The sequence below is a fragment of the Lygodium microphyllum genome, chromosome 18, assembly GCF_053477565.2.
Source record: "Lygodium microphyllum isolate KBCC chromosome 18, Lygodium_microphyllum_v1.1.10, whole genome shotgun sequence".
Lineage (NCBI taxonomy): Eukaryota > Viridiplantae > Streptophyta > Polypodiopsida > Schizaeales > Lygodiaceae > Lygodium > Lygodium microphyllum.
The window spans coordinates 57,827,742-57,851,818 of NC_141152.1; the positions used below are offsets into that span (position 1 = coordinate 57,827,742).

The 24,077-nt window shown below is 42.3% G+C and overlaps 1 protein-coding gene across 3 annotated transcripts in view; it reads right to left on the reverse strand.

Annotated features, from left to right (window-relative positions):
• Positions 1-24,077, reverse strand: part of LOC148020919 (uncharacterized) — a 52,107-nt gene that overhangs the window by 25,103 nt on the left and 2,927 nt on the right. Inside the window, exons 3-5 of one of the 3 annotated variants that reach the window (XM_087698744.1) lie at positions 4,435-4,495; positions 3,830-4,241; positions 28-3,119 (exon numbers count right to left, since the gene is read on the reverse strand). In XM_087698744.1, coding sequence (XP_087554870.1) covers positions 28-3,119; positions 3,830-4,172 — 3,435 coding nt within the window. In that variant the 5' untranslated portion in view covers positions 4,173-4,241; positions 4,435-4,495. Of the gene's footprint in view, positions 1-27; positions 3,120-3,819; positions 4,242-4,434; positions 4,496-24,077 lie in introns of those variants that run through there. The other 2 variants (XM_087698745.1, XM_087698747.1) reach the window with 2 other exon arrangements.

Here is a 24,077-nt window from a genome sequence, read left to right on the forward strand (position 1 = left end):
ATCACACAACAGTTATTAGATAAATACCTTCTTTTGAGCCTTGATAGTGTCCTCTGTTAAGCTATGGCTCAGTAAGACTCGAACAGAGCCTGGTTCTCGCTTTCTCCTCCTTGATTCATGCATTGTTTGAGAGTAATATAGGTTCTTTAAGGTTTCACCGGCTGTTTCCTTCATGTTGGAAAAGTTTTCTCTATTCATGTTAGCAATTCTCTCAAACTTATGTCCACCACTGTCCTGCTGAGAACTCAGCCTTTGGACAATAAATCCATGAGGTTGTTTATCCTTATCAACATTGCCACTTGGCAAGACCGTCTGCCCCTCCCGCACTTGATCGGCCACTATGTTTCTTTTCACCAAGCACAGACTGCTTCTTGTTCTCCTTGAAATAGACCCACCTAGATGACCACCCTCATTTTTGGGCTCTTTCCCTGCTCCATTTAGAAGAGTATCTTGAAACTTCTTTTTGAGAGTGCTAGAACTGTGGATTGTTTCAGGCTGTACTTTATGAACTGCCAAAGAACATTCTTGCATAACTCTACCTCTTCGCTTCCCACCAGTCCTAGTGCCTTTAAGAATTGTTATGCTTGTGCGTGAAGAGGTGACATTTGACATCAAACGTTCACTAGCTTCATCTTTTACCCGGTTTTCTGCAAGTAAACCACGTGTCACTGGTCTTACTCTCACATTTGACCCAGGTATGTCCCCAGCTGGAGAGTTTGCTGACAACAGTAGATTTTTTTGTTTGCCCCTTTGGCGTGTATAATCCAGGCTAAACTGTTCTATGCAATAATTTTTTACATTTCTAGTTGTCAACCAGTCATTCACTCCAGCACCAGTAAAACTAATCACATCACTTGCTTTTGACATAGTTTGGGGGCCAATTCTTACCAAATTCTCGTTCCTAAGTTTTTCTTCTGTTAACTCTACATTTTGGTTTCCACATTTTTCACAATCACCTAATCTTTTTTTTTGATCTTGTGTTTTCAATCCAGTTCGGGGGGCTCTTTTCACAATTTTCCTACTTGCAGATTTCTCCTCTTTTCCGCATTCATGCTTTTCTTTGAGATTTTCACCTTGCTTTAATTTCTTGGTGTCACATCTCTGAAATAAAGCTGTTGTCTCTTGTTTGGTATCAAGCTGAGCACCTTTTCGCTTCCCTAGCATTGCCTTCTTGGCAGAAGCCTCTTGCTGGTTTTTTATTTGGTTGGACACTGATTCAACCCCACTTTTCTTTTTCTGCTCATTCCCCATACAAAATTGGTCAGTATTTTGTCGAATAAGATTTATTGCCTCAACTGCTACCTGTGTATCATGACCAATTTCAGATGGTGTATCAGTGTGATCATTGTCAGTGAGGTAATCATAATGGTGCAATTTTGTGCCGGTTTTTCTACCTTTTCTGCGGACCAAAGCTTCTATCCTGGGAGCTCTACCATTTTTTTGTATTTTATCCAGCTCTGCTTGGAACCTGTTCTTAAGCGACACAGCCAACATAACATGAGTTTCTGTAGCATCTTCAGAGCTGGTGGAAGGTTTCACTTCTAAACCAGCTGATCTTTCATCCCGAAGCGAAAACATAAGCTTTCCTGTACCTATAGGTACATTGTTCCTTCCCTGTTGGTGCAAGCCAGAAGTGACAGGAGGACTTGGAGATTTGATCTGTTTCTTTCGATCCTTAATCTTCTTGATTTTGTTATTAAGTTTCTTTGCTGAGCCAGAAGGCCCACAAACAACCTTTGAATCTGATGAAAGGTCAGCTTCATCTTGCTGACTGTCAATCCAATCATAAACATTCATCTTATCTTGCAATGTTTTCATTTCCGCTGTGTGTGCCAAGGATTGGACACCCTTGTTGCTGTGGGCACATTGAACACCTTTAACAGAGGGCTGAGGTGCAACATTTGGCTCAGTATCTTGTGATGTACAAGCCGCATTCAACCAGACAAGTTTATCAACAACATTCAAGGCATTCATTTGTGAATCTTCCCCAGGTTCCTGTGACTTGAGGTAGCTTAAATTTGCAGAAGATGTTCCAGGTCCAGTTGACAATGGACCCAGTTGATCTAAATTTTTTAACCTTTCTCCTCCCAGACAGGTGGCACCCTTCAGCATCTCAGAATCCTCACCAGAACCACTATTTCGAGTTTGTATGCTGATTTTTGAAGTCCTCTCTTGTAAGTTGTGAGCTGCCATATCCTGTTGAACATCTACCCCTGCATAAATTGGCTTAGAATCAAATTTTAGCTTCCTCGCTTTCTGACTATTATGTTGATGACTAACTTGTCCTGTAAGTGTACACTTTTTACCAACAGAGGCATCACTTGTTTCTCTTGCCTCATCTGGTAACAATAGACCATGATGCTGACTACTCATGTGGGAGATAGATTCCTGCAATCCCACTGTAAGAGACTCATATGAAATCAAGATATGTTCTGCATTATTCTTCCCAGTTTTTAACTTCTTTAGCACTTTACTGTGAAGGGACAGACCATCCACTGTCTGAGCTGTCAACTCAATGGTTGTATCTGAGTCCTCTTGTTCTGGTAAGCATTTTATTAGGGCAGCAACATGAGCTGCTGCGCAAGACCCAGAGCCATGTGAAGATGCTACACAGTCAGAGGCATTAGTTTTGGATCTTGACCTAGAAGTAGACATGCAAGGAGAGTGCTTGTACATATCACAAGCAGTGAAGAGTCTTTTAGGAGTACACGTAGGAGAAAGGCTAGCTTTCATTGTTCTTGACTTACTTTCCATCTCAACTTCTGTCCATTCCTTCAGTTTCTTGTTTGCAACCTTCATGGTTGCATCTGCCAGCTCATCAGGCACATTAAGATTACATTTTTTAACAGCCTTCTGAACTGCTGCACGTAGCCCAGAAGCACGTAGTGAAGCTGCACGTACAGAAGCGATACTTCTGGGTCTGGATCCAGATTCAGACACATGCGGAGAGTGTCTTTCAAGTGCAGTGGGAGCTACACTTGATTTGGGACTTTGCAAAGATGAGTACATACCCTGTCCATCTTTACATTGCTGTGTCAATCCATCTAGAGACCACTGTCTCAAGCTATGCTTCTCTAAGTCTGATGCTTCAGACAACTTTTCAGACAAGAAGTCAAAACCTGTAATTAAAAACCCAAAAGGTGTTGATATTCCCTTTAGATCTTCTCAATGGCTAAATTTGCAAAAAGTTCGGAATACACTGAGAAGATCTAAATTTGCAAAAGTTCGGAATACACAGAAGAAGGTTTGAACATGAAAAAATCAAGTGAGATGCTATGTCTGGAAGTGCAAAAAGAAGGCAGGCCACAAGTTTGTTTGATGGATGTCCTACATGGATTCAAACTCCACAAAAACCATCCTGAGAGTCAGCATAAATTCGCCTGAAGATCATTGCAAGATAAACTCCATCCCAGCCCTTACATGGTATCTGAATTAACTAATTTCAATGACAGGGGTTTCTGCACATGTCAGCAGGTGCTAGAGTGCCTGCCAAAATCGCAAACAATGCATGCCCTGAGGTGCAATACAGTCTGCAAAGGACAGGTAGACACTTTAATCTGATTCTGCAAAGCCATTCACCCTTCCTGCACATAATTCACCTTGCATCCCATCAAACAGTGGATTGCTTATAACTGTAGGACGCAGCAAGGAAGCAGACATGCCAACAAGCAGTTTTTTGTTTGTCAGCAATGAATGGCGCAGCCATAAAAGGGCACATTGATCTGGCAAAGTTCTTCTAGAGGCAACTTAAAAGTTCACAAATTTCACATGAAAACCGAATTTCAAACGCAGTAAGAAAAAGGTAGATTTGACAAGGACCTGATCTAACCTGTTATATATCTGCAAGGTCTTGATTCCACTGTTGCGTCATGCTCTTGTGTACTAACAGACGTGTTCTGAACTCCTTGCAAAGAGCCACTCGTTTTTACCCTTTCATATATTCCATCAGTATGACCATCATATTGCACTTCTTTTTCATGTTCTGAGCCAATACAGTCTAAGGCACCATCATCTGAAAGAATTTCCGTATCTCCAGAACATTCATTGTCACTGTCAATAACCAAAGTCCTCCTATCCCCTTCAAGCAGCTGAGTTTCCTGCTGTGTTTCAGGAGATGATAGCTGCATTGTTGATTCAGCTTGAAGCACTAAACTCTCACAATCCCCTGTCATGAACTTACACTTCAAAACAATCTTGTTACTGTATAGGGACCTTATAATTGCTCACAGCCTGGTAACAGCCTGATCATAAGTCATATTTTAGGAACAAGCAAAGGACATTTTTTGGTCATAGAATAACCGAACATAAGAAATTTGAGCTCTCCTTCCTCCCTCCCTCCCTCTCTCCCTCCTCTCTCTTTTATTTTCCATATGACTGTTAAAGAATAAGCAGAATTGCAAGTGGCCATCTGGCGCACATGCAAAAGCAACATACTATATAAAAAGCTGCCAGCCTGATAGCATATAACAGATTTGCTGAAGCCGCCTCCTGAATACTGAAAGCACATCACGCAAACAGCGACAAAGTCATTTTAAGCTAAAGAAAGTGCATTAACATTAAACCTTTCATAAAGCTCATCAAACAGCCCCAAAACTCAAATGCACAAGTGTGCTTCTCAACTGACCCGTAACAACTACAAAGAGAAGCCTTAAAATAGCCCAAGATTACGCTATGTTTTATGCTGACCAAAATCTTGAGATCAAGTATTGGGCATCTTTCTGTTGAGCCAAAAAATGCATTACCTTCATTAAAACATCCCCAAAACTCAATTAATTAATGAATTAAACCTTTTATTTTAAAAAATATGTTCCCACAGAGTATCAACGTCCCATAAGCACAAACCCTGATTGGGAGGACTCAAACTTTCTATAAATAGGATTGTTGCCCTCCACTCCGTCACAATCTCGCTTTTGCAACTTACAGGTGCCAAGGCTTTGTTGTCCACACCCTGTGCGCAAAGGTTATCTCAACCAAAATTGCCGACCATTGTCTTCTATCATCAAGTGCCTACTATCTAGTCTTCTTCCACAATTTTCCATTGTTTCTTGCCACTCAACAATTGTTGTCCAGCCAAGCAACTACTATCTATACTATTCCTAGCTGCCGCTAGCTGTTAGCCCATCCCAAAGGCTGTGTTTGCTGCTGTTCTTCACCCTCCAGCCTGCGTTTACCAGCCAAGAGGTGTTGCCTACAGCTAACAACTATTTGACAAGCTGCATTTTGACCAGCCTGCTACTGCCTTGCATATTCCTTGCCTCGATGTGTTGTGTTTGCTGTCAAGAACTTGTCGACAACCTGCCGCATCATCAGCATACCTACATTTGTTGATTTCACACTATCTTCTATGCGTCTAACACTAATCCAACACATCACTGCTGTGTTTGCTATTGCCAGACACCTTCAGAGGTTACCTCTTGCATTTTAGGATCTATCATTGAATAGACACACTCTCTAGCTCATACTCTTTACCACAATCCTTGAGAAACGGAAGTTCGGAGGTCTGTATTCTTCATTGCATAGCGTGTTTGCTACATTGAGCATTGTATTCTATTTAGTATTCATGCATTATTATTTACTTTGTTCGTTGTCTCTGCATTACCCTAACCCTAACTGTGCTCTTTATCAATCTGTGCATTCGTCGTAGTTTGTTTTTGTGTTTTCTCCGATAGAGCATTTCTTTACATGGTATCAAAGCTAGGTACTCACTTGAAGAAACCTAGGTCCTAATCGAAAAGCTCACCTCGAATGTAGGGAGTATAGAAGAGACAATGATATCAAACACTTCCACACCTAATTAGTCCCCAAAGAAGCCTATGCCGAGAATTAAGCACGAGTGGAATCCATTGCTAACTCCCCAAGGTTTTGACATGGCAAGAGATCCTTCTGACTACCTTAGGAGACATGCATCATTATTCCATCATCGACAATAGTTGTGGCTAATCTTGCCTCACAAAGCTAGGAAGTCTAAAGACCTTCATTGACAAGCCTTTAAACAAAAGTTGCTCACAACACTTGGGAGATAAATTGGAATTTAATTATTGGTTGATCAGCCTAATTTTTTCGACATAAAAATTATTATTAACTTAATTTTTAAAATTTTAAAGCTGAACATTAATTCAATAATGTAGATAATGCTAGAAAATAGGATTAGAAGGCTACCACTTGGTATAACTTGCCCATGCAAGTGAAAAATATGTTTTTGAGGCTAAGGGAAGGAGAGAGAGAGAGAGAGAGGGGGAGGGGGGGGGGGGGGGGGGTTCATCCCAGCCTTGTGCAAGCTGAGACTCACAAAGAGAAGGCTGCCATAGTTACTACAATAGTTGATAGGCCATTTTCAACCAGCAAGAGACCCTCTAGGAGCTGGTGATATGCCCTAAAGAGACTACACTAGTAGGTGACAACAATTTGAGGGTTGTTTCAACCAAACAAACATCATATTCTGTGTGTTTCATCAATGGAGACAACTTTCATGGCTGCCTAGACACCACAAGAGCTGATTTCTTCCATTTTCTCGTGATGGAAGTTTGAATTTTCTCTCTATTCAATATTCTCTCTCATTCTCTAGCCATTTCGCAACCTTGCTTTAAAGATCTGGACATTCCAATCCCTCGGGACTGAGAAATTGCATTTTTCTCTGCTGTAAATTCTAATTTATAGTAGAAATCAGGGTTTGACAACAACCTCAGGAAGCATGCCAAAAGATTGAAGCCTCAAGATCCACATAGCAATCAGCCTTAAAGATCTTATAGAAGATATACTTGATTCTTACTCATGAGAGACTCCACGTAAATTTGATAACGTTGCAAGGCCGTCGAGACCATCTATCATGAGGACATAAAATTTTACTTGCTTTACTTATCATTCACATTGATTTTTAATCAAATGTTTAAGTATATGTTGCACATGTGAAATGTAACTCAGATTATTTCATATTTACAAGCCAAGGACATGAGGAAATTAGTGGATGTCAAAGGCAAAAGTTGTCTTAAGTAATATTTCACAAATACTAGGTGGTATTTGGTACCAAAAATTGACCTAAGACATTTTATTAGCCATAAGTGTCAATAGGTGACACTAGGGATTTGACACTTAATGGTATCTATCGCCAATCCGAGGGCTAAAGAAGGCTCACTTTTGTGTACAAAATAGGAGGTACTTTCTTACCACTCTCTACCACCTCAAAAGGAGCCTTACCAGTGAAACTATGCACTATGTTATATACAAACTCAACCAACGTCAAATATTTTTCCTACTATGCTTTGTGGTCTTAAATGTACATGAAAGCTCAAAGATATAAAACCATAGCAATGCTCTACCAAGGCCTAGCACGGATAGGTAAGGGCACAATAAACCCGGCATCTTTTGCATATCATACTTGACTTTCTCGCATACTATGCATGTCCTAGTGAATTGGGCTGAATCAGTCCTTTCTCCAACAGCTCATTAACTTAACTCATTATCTTCTCTTGTTGGCCTGCACTAACTCTGTAAGGTGACTTATTAGGAGGGCTACTGTTGGGGATCAAATCTCAGCCATGATCTTCAAGCCTTTTAGGTGGCAAGTGTCTCGAAAGTGACTAAGAATAGCAATCAGTATACATTTGTAAAAATGGCATGTGATCTTTATCCAAGATATCACATTCCAAACATTTCCATTATCACTCTTATCCTTATTGAAAACCAAGTTAGTTGAAAGATGATTTTTCTTTACTTTAGAAATAGCAGAAGCAGATACGACAAGTACAAATTCCCCTTTCAACTTTACATCCAAAGTAAGAACTTTGGCTCTATGAAAGAGGATCATAATCTTATCATATGCATCAATCACTCCATACACACGACAGCACCAAGGCATACCAAGCAAGACATCACATCCCTCCAAAGGACCAATAAAGAACTCTTTACTATGCACATAACTCTAAATGTGCAAACGAAGCTTTTCAATGATAGAAGTGACCTACTCTATGTGTCCCTTGCATGCCATACCAATCTTACCCATGGGCCCTACCTCACCCTTTTGATGCCTAAACAGACTACCATATCAAGAGAAATGAAATTTGATCGTGCCCCTAGATTTAAAAAAATTAATGCATGCCGATCTCTAATTTTGCCCCATGTCCTACAAAGTTCCATACTATCATCCTTGGACTAATCTACCACTATATCAAGCACTAAACTAGCTATGGTTTTGCCTTTCTTTCCCTAGTTATCATCTTTTTCAACTTGTAGCCTATTAGGACAGCTCCTTGCCATGTGCCCTTCCTATGTCCTGGAATCTTGCATCTTTTCCACACAGCAATGCATCAACTATAGTAGCCATTTCTATGAGCTGAGACATGCAAAAATAGTAGACTTTATGCAAAAATCTTGTATACCTTTTGCAGAGTGGTTTCGTACATTTAGTACGATACGTTCAATATACAATATATATAGTATAGAATGTTCATAAAAATCTTAAGAATAAAATGCATTGTTTCATACGTTCATTTCAAAAATACATTTAAAATTGTACATAAAATTAGCCTACATACATATAAAATGAACAACTTAAAGATAGATCATGAAGAGGCCTAGGAATTGGAGAGAAGAATGAGAAGAAAGATAGAGGGAGAGAAAGAGGGATTTGGGAAAGGGAGAGGGAGAGGGAGAGAGAGATGATGTAATACGTATGAATGAAACTTGAAAGTGAGAGAGAGAAACAAGGAGACAGAGGAAGAGGGAGAGGGATAGGGAGAGGAGAGAAAGAGAAAGTAAGAAAAGGGGATAGGGATAAGGGAAAGGGAAAGAAAGAGGAAAAGGGAGAGGGAGAGTGTCATAAGGACATGTATTTTTAAAACCTCACTTAACATGTGGATTAATTTTTAATCACATGGTTAAGTAAATGTTGTACATGTGAGATGTAACTGGGATTAGAGTAAATTTACAAGCACGAGACCCAAGGAAATCGCAAGATGTCAAAGACAAAAGTTGCTATAGGTTATGCCACATAGGTACTTAGTGGTATCTGGTGCCAATTGTTGGCCTAGGTCATTCATTTGGCCATAAGTGTCGGTTGGTGACACTAGAGAAGTAGCATTTAATGATACCTAATGCCAATCTGATGGTCAAAGATGGCGCAAAGATACTCACGAATGAAAGTTGAACCGCACGAAAGGCGTAACGATCTAGGCACTGTCTTCACAAGGGATTTCACATGCCCCATGCTACTCGAATTGTATTCCATTCCACTTTTTTCAACAAAAAAAAGACATTTGTGGATAGGCAAAGCGGTTAAGTACTTGCCTAGACAATTTAATTATTAGCCAATCAAATTATTTTTTTAGGCATTGAAATAATTACTAGATTAATTTTTAATATTTAAAGACTAAAAATTAATATTTAACTATGGATAATGCTAAAAAACCATTTGGGAAGGCTTCCACTTGTCAAAAATTCCCGTGCAAGACTGAAAAATCTAGAGAGAATCATCATCATCTCCAGCAAAATGCGCATCTGCAGCTCTTCAAATCCTAGCCTCATGATCATAGGTGCCATGCATAGTCTCCATAAAACGAGTATGCTCCTCCTCCTACTCCATCTCCCACTGGGTAAATGGATCGGCCTGTGATGTAACACTTCTGCAAAGCATTCTCAAGTTGGCACTAAGAAAGACCAAATCATTTGCTTTTTCTACTCCAAGGCAATTCCTCTTCTTTGAAGCAATATGACTGTAGGTGCTTCATAATTGCTCCAAGTAAGAGAAGTTCACTGCTTGACTTAAGATACGAACAGCCAACTTCTGCAACTCTGGCCCATCTAATCCAATCCTATAGAGAGCAAGCTGATCTCTAATTTTGCGCCTAGTGTCAACATCAGACACCATGCGCTCAAGAATTTGCCTCCAATGGAGATTAACCTCAGCATCATTTTCTTGATCCTTACCCTAAAACTTAGGGTCCAAAACAAATGCAACTAAATGTAGAGGTGAGCTATAGGCATTCCACCTCTCAATACACAAATCATAGATCTTCTCATATTGCTCAACATCAGGCACTAAAACTTTTAACTTTTCAATCATCCTATCCATTGCCTCATACACTTTGCCAATACATGGCTACATACCATCAACGAGCCTCAACAACTGTACAATAGGCACAACCATTGCATCAAATTTTTTTACATTATCCCAAAATTCATTGCTCTTTGCATTTTCTCTGTATGTTATGCCCACAGGAGTGACTACCAATGAAGAAGTACTAAACTCATCACTGACAAACAACTGTCTCACTGCACCCATACATTCTTTGAGGCGTCCCAACATCAAAAAGTAGGCCAGCCGTGTGTCTGAATACTTCAACATCTTTTTTGACATTTTTGTAAACTCATAGCGAAGGTATTGATGATTTAAAATAATAGTAACCATTTGATTTGTATCATGTATCATAGGATGGACCCATGATAACTCACCAATATCCTTCAAAAGGTTGTTCAAGCAATGCGCCATGCAGTAAGAAAATGTGATATGGTTATACACTCCCTGAACAATGACATCTGCTGCCCTATTTGTGGGCTCACCATCAGCCACAAAACCAACCACCAAATGTGGCCCAACAATCTCAATGGCAGAGATCCACTCTGTTGCAAGCTGATCTGCGGACTTTCCAGTCCCTGAAGCATCATGGGATGACGTAAAATACATCTCCCCTCAAGAATAAGCTACAATGCCATGGATAGACCTCTTTCTCGTGTCACTCCACCCATCAGCGATAAGTGTGACACCATTTTTCTCCCAATCTCTCTTTATGTTTGTTGCAGCTTGCTCCACAACACGCTTTTCCTTATGGAGTAAGGTAGTGCGTAAAGTCTCAGAAGAGGGGGGCACATAGTTAGGCCCATACTCCCCAACCTTCTTCGACATGGCTCTAAGGTACTCCGACCTAGGGACATAAAATAATATAACATAATAATTATCATGATGACATGATTTTAGAACAAGTTATAAGTTTATATTTTATAAGTTATAACCAAGTTATAAATTTAAAAATTATATTATTTAAGGGAAAAAAATGTAAATAGTAAAAATTCGAGCATATCAATTTATCAAGACTCAAAACCTGGCTGTATGAAAGGCAATATGGTCGTGGTAGAAGAAACGAGCCACTGTTGAATCTGTCTCCTCTTTATTGATTGGGTCTCAACTTCCCTCAAGAGTAGTCTGGCATCTAATGGTGGAGGATAAAGGCACTAATGGTGAATATGGACTCAATCCAGCGACTTCATGTGGTATGGATGCCACACTACAGTAGATGAAGCTCTAGGCCTATTAGTTGTTGCTGTTGTTGTTGCCGTTGTCGCAAGTGTAGCTGGATCGACTGCCACTCGTGCATGTCTCGATGTAAATAGAGCCTCTTGTCCAGTCACACGATCTAGAAGCTTCCTTCTCTTTTCCGGTGTGACATTGGGACAAAATTGCACTTCCAATCTTGGTTCATGCAATAAATGGACCCTTACTTTATTTGTGTCACTCGTACGCCGATATGGACACAGCTTACATGACCAAGGGTGTGATCCGCCTCTACTTGATGGGCATTCAGCATTTACCTCATCCCACCACAACCATGTGTCGAAGTATATGCCTCTCCCTCCGCCCCGACCAGCCGGTCATGAAAAAGCCATACCGGTTGCTCAGTTGCCGTTGCGAGACCCAAGTGCCCGATATAGGGAGGCTAGGAGCCTAAACTGCAAGGAGCAAGAAGGAAGAGAAGATGATGATGATAATAATGAAGAAGAGGAGATGGAGGAGGAGACAAGAGAGAAAGAAGAAAAAGAAAAAGAATACGAAGACGAAGAAGGGCTACGAGGCGAGTTGCAAGGCAGCCAGTAAGGCGAGCTACACGGCAGGCAGTAAGGCGGGCTGCGGGGGGAGTAGGAATTGGAAGTTGGAGCAAGTAAAGCGGGCTGCGGGGGAAGTTGGAGTAGGTGTCGAGGAGCAAGTGTCAAAGCAAAAGCGTGAATCAAGCGGGTGGAAGTTACATGAGAAGCGGGCAACGATGATTGTCCGTCCCGTCCGACAGATAAGACGTTCTGAGGACGTGGGGACGGTTGTCCCCTTGTGACGAATCTGAACAGGGACGTCCCCCGTTCCACCTCCGCATCCAGCACAAGCATCTTGTTTCGGTACAACGTTCCGACATCCCGGGGGACCCGGGACGAGCATCCCCTGTTACTATGCTTCAAATTGTTGTTACACGTTGTAGGATTGATCCCTAGTGGGGGTTGCAAATCACACTAGCACCTCTTCTTGCTCTCTAGCAACCTCCTCTCTCACAATGACTAGAATAGACTTCCACTAGCACCTAAAAACGTTTTTCTCGCTTGCATAAATAAGTTTTGTCAATTAGCAACCTTCTAATCCCATTTTTCAACATTACCCAACTTAATTTAATTTAATAATTTTTTTAGTCCTCAAAAATTTAATTTCACCATCCAATAATGAAATTGGTTAGGCCAATTTGTCTTCCAAGTATCCTTGAGCACTTATTGACTCCTAGACTGGCATTGATTAATTAATTAATGCCTAATCTCTAATGTCACCACTAACATTAGTGACCAATGAATTCCTCTAGGTCCAAATTTGACATTAGATACCACCTAGTACTTGTCATGCATAACTTATTACAACTTTTACCTTTGGCATCAACTAATATCACGAGGTCCTAGGTCCCACACTCTAAAATAATTAACTTGCATCTCACATGTATAAGTCACATTAGCACATTTGATTAACTTTTAATCAAATACTAAGCAAAGCAATAAAATTTCACGTCCTCGTGACAATCAGACTGCCTGGCGACACTCTCTTGCATCGGCTCAGCTTCATCCCTAGTGTCAGCTCATCTAGGCTTACGTATTTGAGTTTTGAAGCCTGGGATATCCTACACATCTGACATCATGGTCTCATATCTAGTGTCAGCATCTAGACTACTCTCCCTGCATTTGACGACTCTACTCACATTTCGTTTTGCAGCTAGACCACTTCTTGATATCTAAGGACTCTAGTTTCCTCCCTCAACAACTGGAGATCTATCATTATAATCTCCAACAGCATCAGAGGACTACGGTTCGCTCCCTCAATAGCTGCCTTTTACCTTCCAGAGATTACTTCCATAGCCTACTATCCACAGGACTGTGTTTTACTCCCCTCATTGTGCAGATTTCCCACAGGTGCTGCCATCTAATTCAAAAAGGCCAGTGCAGTTATCTTCTAAGCTTCAGCTCCGCTGTAGCAGCTTTTCTTCTCATAGCATGATTCAATGCTTCATCACCGTGTTCTTGTATTTTTTAGTTTCTCTTTTTTCTCAGTGTTCGTTGTACACACTCAATGTTTCTCCCCGCAAACCCTACAATTTCTCCAGTCTCTTAGTCATTTTTTGCATGCTACCAAAGCCTTCTTTTGTTAGTCTTTTTTTTTTTTTTACAAGGTGCAACTGAGGTTAGAGCAAATTAATGAGCCCAAGACCCGAGGAAATCAACACATGTCAAAGGCAAAAGTTACAATTAGTTATGTTGCACAGATACTAGGTGGTTCTGATGTTAGTTATTGGCCTAAGTTATTTATTTAGCCATAAGTATCAATCAATAACACTAGAGATGTGGTGTTTAATGGTACTTAATGCTAATCTAATGGTCAAAATGCCATACAAACACTTGGGAGATGAAGTGACCTAACCAATTTAATTACTGGCTAGTTTTTTTTTATATAAATAATTATTTAAATTATTTTCAAAATTATTAAAATTCATTTAATGGACTGGATAATGCTAGAAATTCAATTTTGAAGGATACCACTTGGCAAAACTTGCCCATGCAAGTTTGGGAAAGCTGAATTGGGGTTGAAGGGAGAAGGAAATCTCATTTTTGTATTTTGCAACTGTTGGGAAGAGAGGTTGGGCACCATTTCTCAACCATTAGAGACCATTTGGTGAAGGGAGTTGCATATTCCTAACCAAGGGAAACTAGTGATCATGGGGCTGATGCACTTTCTCCTGAAGATTACAGCCTCTAATGCTCCCTTTCTGTTGGTGAATCCATTTCGGGCTGGAAAACTAGGTCAACGGCTCAATTTCACTAAATTCTCACGACAAATCTCTTAATTTTCTCTATCTCTCTCTTTCTCTAATCATTTCCCAGTTTTGCTCCAAGTTTTACAACAATCCAACCATTGGAGGTGGAGATTTTAAGTGAATCACTACTATAAACCCTAATTTACAGCAAAAATTAGGGTTTAGCAATTGCCTCAGGAAGCATGCCAAACATTGAAGACTCCAAGACCTGAATTATTCAGGGCTAAAGGCAATTTTCAGCTGAAATCAGGTGAAGGACCAGCTAGCCATCAAATTTGGAGCATTTCCACTCTTCTTGAAGTGGGTGAAGGCCAATTGATTGCTCGAATCAAGGGGCAAATCAGCTAGTCACTTTGGACAACAAGGAGAGTTTGGATTGCGAAGGGGATTGGGAGAATCCCATTGTAAATGAACTTCTACTTCAACAAAGCTAAAGAAATACCGAAAGGGGTGCTAGTTTTGGGGCCAACCGGGTGTCCATTGTCCAAAGATAAGTAAGTAAATTTGTATTTTCAGTTTTCCAATAAATTTGTATTTTCAGTTTTCCAATAAATGCTTGCTGTTCAATTGTAATTAGGGAATTACCACCCATCCACTTAAGGAAAGCTACTCTCTCTCTCTCTCTCTCTCTCTCTCTCTCTCTCTCTCTCAATAGGTAATTGTATTAATTACAAAAAAAGTACAAGATTACATACTTACAAGATACAAATGGCTCTAGGCCATTGTATATAAACTCACTTTACAAAAGATCAAATAACTAAAAGAGTACAAAAGTCACCACAAAGAAATAACAGAGATTGCCGTATGCCAAGGAGCTAAATCCTTCCTAGGGAGAAGATCAACAAGCTACACAAGATCTAACTACCAGTGTAGAAGACCCTTGAGTTTGGCTATGTATCCCTAGACAGTTGCGGCAAAGTCAAAGATGAAAGCATTCCAAGTGATCCAATTATTTCAACAGCCCCAAAATCCAAAACAATGAAACAAGACCTTCATATGTGGCTACATCAAGGTGGGATATTTGGCCCTAGCAAAAACCCAATCAAAAGGGCACAATGATTGCCAAATATCTATCAAAAGAGCCCAAATTTTCCTAGCCAAGGGCAGGAAATAAATCTACAATGCAAAGATTTCACATTGGTTGCACAAAAAAAGCAATCGCCATTTGAGATTCGGTGCTTAGAAAGGGCCGAAGCAAGGGTAAGCCCACCAATGATCACTCTCCCAAAGAAAGACCTTGCATTTGAGCGGGGTCTCGTTCAACCATCTTTCCATCACTGTCATTTTCAACCAAGCCTTGGATTTATGCATGCCCCAAATCGCATTGGCTTTAGTAACCAGCCAATGCTTGTCGTTAATCAAGAGATTATACACTTTGTTAGCAAAAGCCTTTTGAAGACAAAGATAACTAGCAAGATCCTAATCTTGCCAAGGGCAATCCAAGTCAAGTGTGGGAAATGACTGCATAGGCTGCATCAACCTTTCAATCCAGCCCCACAAGTCGCAATATCCACGAGGAATCCGAAAAAGCCTCTTCGTCATACAAAAAGACATCAGCCCTTCATAGCTCATCAAAGTGGCATCCACAAGAAAAGACAAACCCAGACATGCCATACAATTGAACTTGGGCTTGTCCTCCTGTTTCCCATCCCAAGAGAGCAGCTGCAACACCACCAACAATTCCAACTGAAAGGAATTTGCCTCCAAACGATCCTCTCCAAGATGCCAACGGGCCTTCTAAAGAACAAGCCTCCAAGAAGAAACCAAATGATTTACCAAAATGGAGGAGGGTGTGAAAAAGTAAATATCCAAATTAAAACCATGCCACCATGATGCCTATATGCTAGTCTTACCATGTACAATACCTCGGTCCTCCAAGAAAAAGAGGACTATAAAGACCCAAGGATGACGATTAGTACACATTACTATGAAAAGTGACCAACAAAGGGCCACCATATGGGTCTATACATCCAAAATCGCCCCACCACCTTGTTAGCAGTATTGTCAACTCATATGTGTATGTATGCATGTCAAAGTGGGTTGGGCACATCCCAAATTATTTAGGATTTAATCTACCATTTTATATGCCTTTATTTTGTCATTTTTGGCATTTTATGGCTCGTCAACCAACATTAAATGTTGGTCGACTTGCAACCATTTATGGCATTCTTTTGGCCTATTTATTCAAGCTCCTCCACAGTCTCTCATTCATCACTTGTAGATCCAATGTATACCTTGGTGAAGAGAGAAGCCGGTGCCAATGCCCACGCAGCCAAGGACTCACTGTTGTATGCAACTATCTCATGTTTGATATATGGATTCAATTTCCCAAGCACTCTTCTTAGTGTCTTCTTTGCAGTGTGCTCTCTCTTTCTTTCTCTTCTATCTTGTGTTCAGCAATTTATTTCAACACTTGTTTATACTTCCATTGCTACATCACTACTGACATGGTATCAAATTATAGGATCTCTGTTCCTGCCATTTGCTTATACTAATTTTAGGACTTCCCCTACCTCCCACTAATCTATCACCTAGTACCTACTCCCATCGCCTTGTGTGTCACACCCTCTGGAGGCTGCATTTTGCTCCAGCTACCTGTGTTTGAAAGGTGAGAAGGATCGAAGCTTGCACGCGAGCTATGGCGGGAGAGCAAGAGCAAGAAAGAGAGAGACAAGAAATGGGAACTCCAACAGTCACAATGTGTGACCGGGCCTTCCTTTATTCAAACTGTCACTAAAAGAATAAAGAATAAAGTGACGTGACGGGCACCCGCCACCTGCAGTGTGCAGTGGTGGGTACTGTCAGTGTAGTAATACACGGGGCGGCAACCTCCCACTTAAAGGCGAATCTGCCCTAGTAAGAGAAAAGAAAAAAGAAAAGACAGTACAAATGTACATAGGTACAAGGGATGAGGAAAGGCAGCATCTCATCCAATGCCCATCAATCTCCTGAGGAAGGCAAAGCGCTCAGTAGTGAGGCTTTTCGTAAGCAGATCTGCAGGATTCTCGTCAGTGGAGATCTTGACAAGGTCAACAGACTTGTCCTCCACAACACCACGTATGAAGTGATACCTCACCTCAATGTGTTTTGTCTTCGCATGGAAGACCGGATTCTTAGCCAACTGAATGGCACTCATAGAATCCGAATGCAGTGTAGGTATAGCATCAATCCCAAGGTCAGCAACTAGACGGCCTAGCCATATGGCCTCCTTGCAAGCCTCAGTGGCTGCAACATACTCGGCCTCAGTGGTAGACAAAGCCGTACACTTCTGAACCCTGGACATCCAAGAGACAGCCCCTCCAGCATAGGTGAATACATAGCCAGAAGTGGAATTCCTACTATCTGCATGTCCTGCATAATCGGAGTCAGTGTACCCCACGACCCCTGTATCCTGGCTGCCATAGCAAATACACATATCTGCTGTGCCCTTCAGGTACCTCATGATACCCTTCACGGCATCCCAATGTCTGCTGCCAGGTGTAGCCATATAGCGTGCCACAACACCAATTGCATGCGCAATATCTGGACGAGTGGCTATCATGGCATACATCAAACTGCCCACGGCTGAAGCATAAGGGATCTTGGCCATCTCGGCCCTCTGCTCATCTGTCTACGGACAATCGGCCTGTGATACATTCACATAAGAAGGTAATGGACAGCCAATAGGCTTTACGTACTACATGCGGAAGCGCTCAAGGACTTTATGAATGTACTCCCGCTGTGAGAGATACAAAAGCCCCCGATGCCTATCGCGCTTAATGCGCATCCCAAGTATATGTGAGGCCTGTCCCAAATCCTTCATCTCAAAGCTCTTCTTCAGCTGAGATTTAAGAGCATCTAGCTCATCATGAGCTTTCCCTGCTATCAACATATCATCAACATAGAGTACCAAGATAAGCAAACTGCCATCACGGGCTTTCTTCGTGTAAAGACACGGATCCATAGCACTCCTGCTGTAGCCCTGTGACTGCATAAAGACATCAAACTTATGATACCATTCCCTAGGTGCCTGCTTCAAGCCATACAAGCTCTTCTTCAACTTGCACACTAGGTGCTCCCTGCCAGGTTCTGCAAAGCCCTTAGGCTGATCCATATAGATCTCATCATGCAAGTCCCCATATAGAAAAGCCGTCTTGACATCCATCTGATATAGATCTAAGTCAGATCTAAGTCAAGCTGTGCAACCAAAGCCAAGACTAAGCGCAGGGTGGTCATCTTAACCACAGGAGAGAAGACCTCATCAAAGTCCACACCATGTTCCTGCTTAAAACCCTTTGCTACCAATCTAGCCTTGTATGCCGGCTTGGGGTATCCAGGGGTACTTTTGAGCTTGTACACCCACTTGCATGGCAAAGCCTTCTTGCCCTTAGGCAAGGCAACCAAATCCCAAGTCTCATTCTTATGCAGGGAGTCTATCTCAGACTGCATAGCCCTCTCCCAGGAGTGACTGTCACCCCTGCGCATAGCCTCATCATAAGTGAAAGGCTCTCCTGCATCTGTAACCAAAACATAATGCATAGAGGGCTGAAATCTGTCAGGTGGACGTCTGTCTCTAGCAGACCGTCTCACCGCAGGCTCTGCTGCCTGTCTAACTGCCTGTCCAACACCCTAGCCCTGTGGAGGAACTGTTGCAAGCTGTACTACTGGCTGTGCTGGAGCTCTAAGCTCCTCCTGAAAGATCACTCTACGGATCTCAACCACCTTCTCAGGCTGCCTGTGCATCTTGTCTTCATGGAAGACGACATCATGGCTGCGTACTATTTTCCGCGCCTGCGGATCCCATAGGCGATAGCCCATCTCTCCTGACTCACCATAGCCAAGGAATATGCATTTAATGCTCTTTGGATCCAATTTACTCCTCTTGTCCTTGGGCACATGGCAGAATGCCTCACATCCAAAGACACGGAGATGTGCATAAGAGGGTGGCTTACCAGCCCAAACTTCCTCTGCAACCTGGAAATCCAATCCACTGGAAGGCGATCGGTTTATGACATGCACTGCCATACTAACTGCCTCAGCCCAAAAACTCAGGGGTAGGCCTGCATGGCTAAGCATAGAGCGCACACGCTCCTGAATAGTCCTATTCATGCGCTCAGCCAAGCCATTCTGGGGTGGGGTGTAAGGGGCGGTCAACTGACGCTTAATATCCCTGTCATCACAAAACTGCTCAAAAGCATACGAGACATATTCTCCCCCATTGTCAGTCCTAAGGCATTTCAGCCTATACCTAGTCTGGTTCTCAACAAGAGCAAGCCAACGCTGAAAGACTGCCAAGACATCGGACTTTTGCTTTATGGGATAAACCCACACTTCTCAGAAAAATCATCAATGAAGGTAACAAAGTACTTCGCGCCACCCATAGACATGCAAGGCATAGGCCCATAAACATCGGAATGCACCAATGCCAAGGGCTCACTCATGCGTGACCTACCCAATTTCTTATGCGTAGACCTATTCTGCTTACCATAAAGACAATGATCACACGAGTCAAAACATGCATAATCCAAAGGCGGAAGATACTGCAAACCAGATAACATTTTCATTCCCTTCAAAGACATGTGCCCTAAACGAGCATGCCAAAGTGATACATGTGGGATAGAACCCACTGCCAAAACATGGTCAACTGAGGACCCAGATACAACAAGAGGATAGAGGCTGCCAACCTTGGCACCTCTAGCAAGCACAAGTCTGCCACGAGTAATCTTCCAGGCAGAATCCCCAAAACATACATGAAATCCTGCATCATCCAGCTGTCCTGCAGACATAAAACTGCGCGTAAGCGCAGGTACATGACGTACATCCCTAAGCAAAAATGAACTGCCAGTGGAAAACTGCAACTGAATATCACCCATGTCCACAATGTCAAGAGACCTGTCATCTCCAAGTCTGACTGAAACAGATATCGTGCGGTAAGAGTGGAACCACTCACGGTAAGGCGTCACATGGAAGGATGCTCCTGAATCCAATAACCAGCACTGTGCATACATACTAGATGTCTCAGTCAAGTGTGAAGCATCAGAAGAACTAGCTGCAAGTATAGACTCATCACCACCATCGGACTCCTCAGTCTGCGTGACATTAATTTCCTCAATCTTGACGCTGGACTTCGCAAGTACTATACTGCGATCAGAGGACTTCTCCTGCACTTTATCTTTCCCCTTATCCTTGCGCTTCTCATTGCGTAACTCATGACACTGTGGTCTAATATAGCCCTTTTTCCCACAATGATGACAAGTGACATTTTCATTGCGCCCACGCGACTTACTACACGACTTGCCACGAGATTTAGACCGACCCTTCTGCGAGTCACGGCCACGGTTATTACCACGATCATTCCTGTCATTCCTGCCTCTAACTGTCAAAGCATGACTACCACGAGAGGCATCCAAGTTTTTGCGATTCACCTCTTCCTGAAGAAGAGCACTCTCAACATCTGCCAATTTTAGAGTAGCACTAGAGGCACAAAGAGCAGTGCGGAATACATCCCATGACTCATTCAGAGTCCCAAGCAAGAAAAGAGGAGTTACTTCCTCTCCAAAGGTGATATCCTGCGAAGTCAAGTTCTTCACTATAGCGTGAAACTGGCTCAAGTGAGCAGACATAGTCGCATTATCCTTCATGCGCAGATCCATAAGCTGCTTCAACCAGTACATCTGACTCGCCGGACTTTTCTTATCAGAAAGATTCTTAATCTTATTCCATAGATCCCATGCACTCTGTGCTTCCTCGAATACATTATAATGTACCTGTTCAGTGAGAGACAATACAATCGTGAACTTGCATAGCTCATCAAGTTCAAGCCAGTCGTCATTGTCCATAGTCTCAGGCTGCTCCCCACTCAACCGAAGTGGCTTAATCTGAGATTTTTGCACCAAGACCTGCCAAATTTGACTCTTCCAATAAGAGTAGTTGGTACCATCCAACTTTGTGATGTTAAATATGGCATTATCAGTCGAAGAGGACGCCATAATGCAAGCTGGAAATGCACAGACAATGTAAAACTGCTCGCTGTTTTACTGCAGAAAATGCCCAAAAATGACCAAAACGGGATCCAAAGGGCGAGCAAAGTGTGCCAAAAGTTGCTGCCCACTTAGTACTAGGTGCGGTACACCAAATCAGGATATTTCAGCATGAAAAGTATACCTCAATCCACCAATAACTGCTTGCTGTAATAAATTTTAAGTATGCAGTCTAGAGAGCAAACTGTCCCAAAATAGGATCCAATGTCAAGCAAACAATGCTAGGTCCAAAGCCGCCATGAAACGGACATAAGCAAGGCCAATGACAGTGAAAAGAACATGAGCTCAACACCGAAGCATGTCAAAATAACATCTGCCAGTGAAAGGCACACCCCCAGACACTCTAGGCAAAGTGTCCCTGTAACTGCCAAAAACTGACACAAATAGGTGTCTGCTCAAAGAGAAAGATCCAAATATGAGACTCAGCTCATAAGCATCCTATGAACCAAGAGTACATCAATGCATATCCATAAAGATCGGAGTATGATCCCAAAGTCTCAATGCATATGTAACTGCTCAAGACATAAACTGCTCCAAATACATGTAAGTGCTCCAATAGCATGCAACTGTCAAAGGTCAAGCAAGTATGTAAAATGCTCCCACTGGCACAAAAGGCGTACAAAGCGAGCTCAGAAGCTCAAACAACCCAAGAGAAAGCACCAGTGATAAGTGACCCTATCATGCATCAAGCACATCCAAGAGAGCATGACATACATGAAGCACCGGTCGTATTAACCATGAAGCAATACATAAGCCCAAATAAGCTCTCGGTCAACTCAATGACATCCAAATAGCAACCAAGATCAGAGATCAAGTAAGCCGGGAATGCTCAAATACATCCAAATCCAAGCTCCAAATGTCGGTATGGCATACACAAACCAAATAGCAGATGTCACGAACCAAAGCATGTAATGCAAAAGCCTAACTGTCAAGCAGAGACATGAGGCATAGGCGGTCCACGAGCATGCCAAGTCGGTCCAAATGCCAGTGAAGACGGAGCTAATGCGAAGCTCAAAAGCATCCCATAATCTCATACATATGCTCCAAGTCGTCCCCAAATGTCAGAGACATCATGCCAAAGCTCAAAGCATACATCCGGTATCGGTAGGTAAGTGCCAAAGCATGTAAAGTACCTTCAGCCCACTGTTATTCCAGCATGTATTTACTGTTCTAAACAGTAGATTTCAGCACCGAATTCAAGCCAAAATCATGGTCAAACCAAATGCATACATCCCCAATACATCCGGGTAGGAAGTAGACCGCATACGGGCATCAAATAGCTCCAATGGAATGAGGCATAAGCAACAAATGTCAGTGTCAGGGGTGCTGCCCTGTTTCCAGCACTATTATGCAGTGAATGACAGTTTAAAAACTGAGAATGATCAGCTCCCAACCTCAATGTCAAGCCAAAGCATCAAAATGACATCCAAAAATGGCTCAAACGCCCTCCAAATAGGCCAATGATGAGTGCTCCATGAGCAACAAAGCATTCACCTGTAAAACGTGGAGGTCAAAGTCTGAAAATGGGCGCCATATTCAGCGTGTTGAGGCCTGGAGTGCTGCTGCCAATCATGTGGAGTTAGGATGGTTGGGGGGGGCTCAATGATGGCCCAAGGTAGGCACATACCAAGCCATGAAGGCCCAATGCAAAGGGGAGGGAAGATATGAGCTATGGAGCTCAAGAAGAGTGGCTGTCCTTTATTCCTGCCCTATTTCAAACTGAGAATACACTCAAATGCCTGCAAATGCTGAAGCAATACCTCAAGGGCAAGGCCCTGATGGAGCTCGGAAAGCCGAGGAGAGTCGGGAGCTCGAGAGGTCGGCTATGGCTGCCGGGATGGAGACCCAATGCGTGAAGCGAGTCGATGCGAAGGTCGAGAAGCATCGAGTCGAGCTCGAGTAAGAGAATGCCAAAGCTCTGATACCAGTTGAAAGGTGAGAAGGATCGAAGCTTGCACGCGAGCTATGGCGGGAGAGCAAGAGCAAAAAAAAGAGAGACAATAAATGGGAACTCCAACAGTCACAATGTGTGACCGGGCCTTCCTTTATTCAAACTGTCACTAAAGGAATAAAGAATAAAGTGACGTGACGGGCGCCCACCACCTGCAGTATGCAGTGGCGGGTACTGTCAGTGTAGTAATACACGGGGCAGCACGGCGGAGGCGCCTTTACCCCCAACAGTGTTTCGTTGTTTGCTATATCTCAAGTAGGTCACCTGCATTTAATGTTGTCTAAACCTATGCTTTTACTTGCAATTGCTACGTTTTCTGCATTTACTCCTCCAAGAGGCAAGGCGACAACATCTACTACCTTCTCTTTTCTACTGTCGATTTTGCATGATCAGCTTGTGAATACTACGTGAGAACTCTTATCTTTGTGCAGTCTTTGCTATTTGGTTGGTTGTACTCTCTCTCTCTCTCTCTCTCTCTCTCTCTCTCTCTCTCTCTCTCTCTCTTCCATCCTCTATCTTCTCTTCCTATCCTCTCCATATGGATCCTCTCCATATGGCTCCTCCGTACACTTCTACTGATGATGGCTTACATGGACCTAACTATCTAACTTCAAGTCCTGCTATGAAAGCTTGGTTTGTGTAGAAGCAGTTATGGTATATTGCTTGTGGAGCTATTCCACGTCCTCAATATCCTTTTCCAGTTCCCGAAGATTTTGATGAAGATAATCACGAAGAAGCTATACTTACATGGGGTACGGATGATGCACATGCTTATTACACTCTTCTTCGATGCATTTTTAAGTTCTACTAGCAATCACCTCTTGCAAGACATCTCCAGAACTATGGTTGAAGCTTCAGTTATTGTACAAGGCACCTTTCACCATGCGTGCAGTGACACTTTATGGACAGCTCTTGTAGATGAAGTTTGAGCTTAAGGACACTATTCAATCCTTTTTGCTCCATTTTACATAAGTACATGACTAGCTTTTACACATGCAATCTATC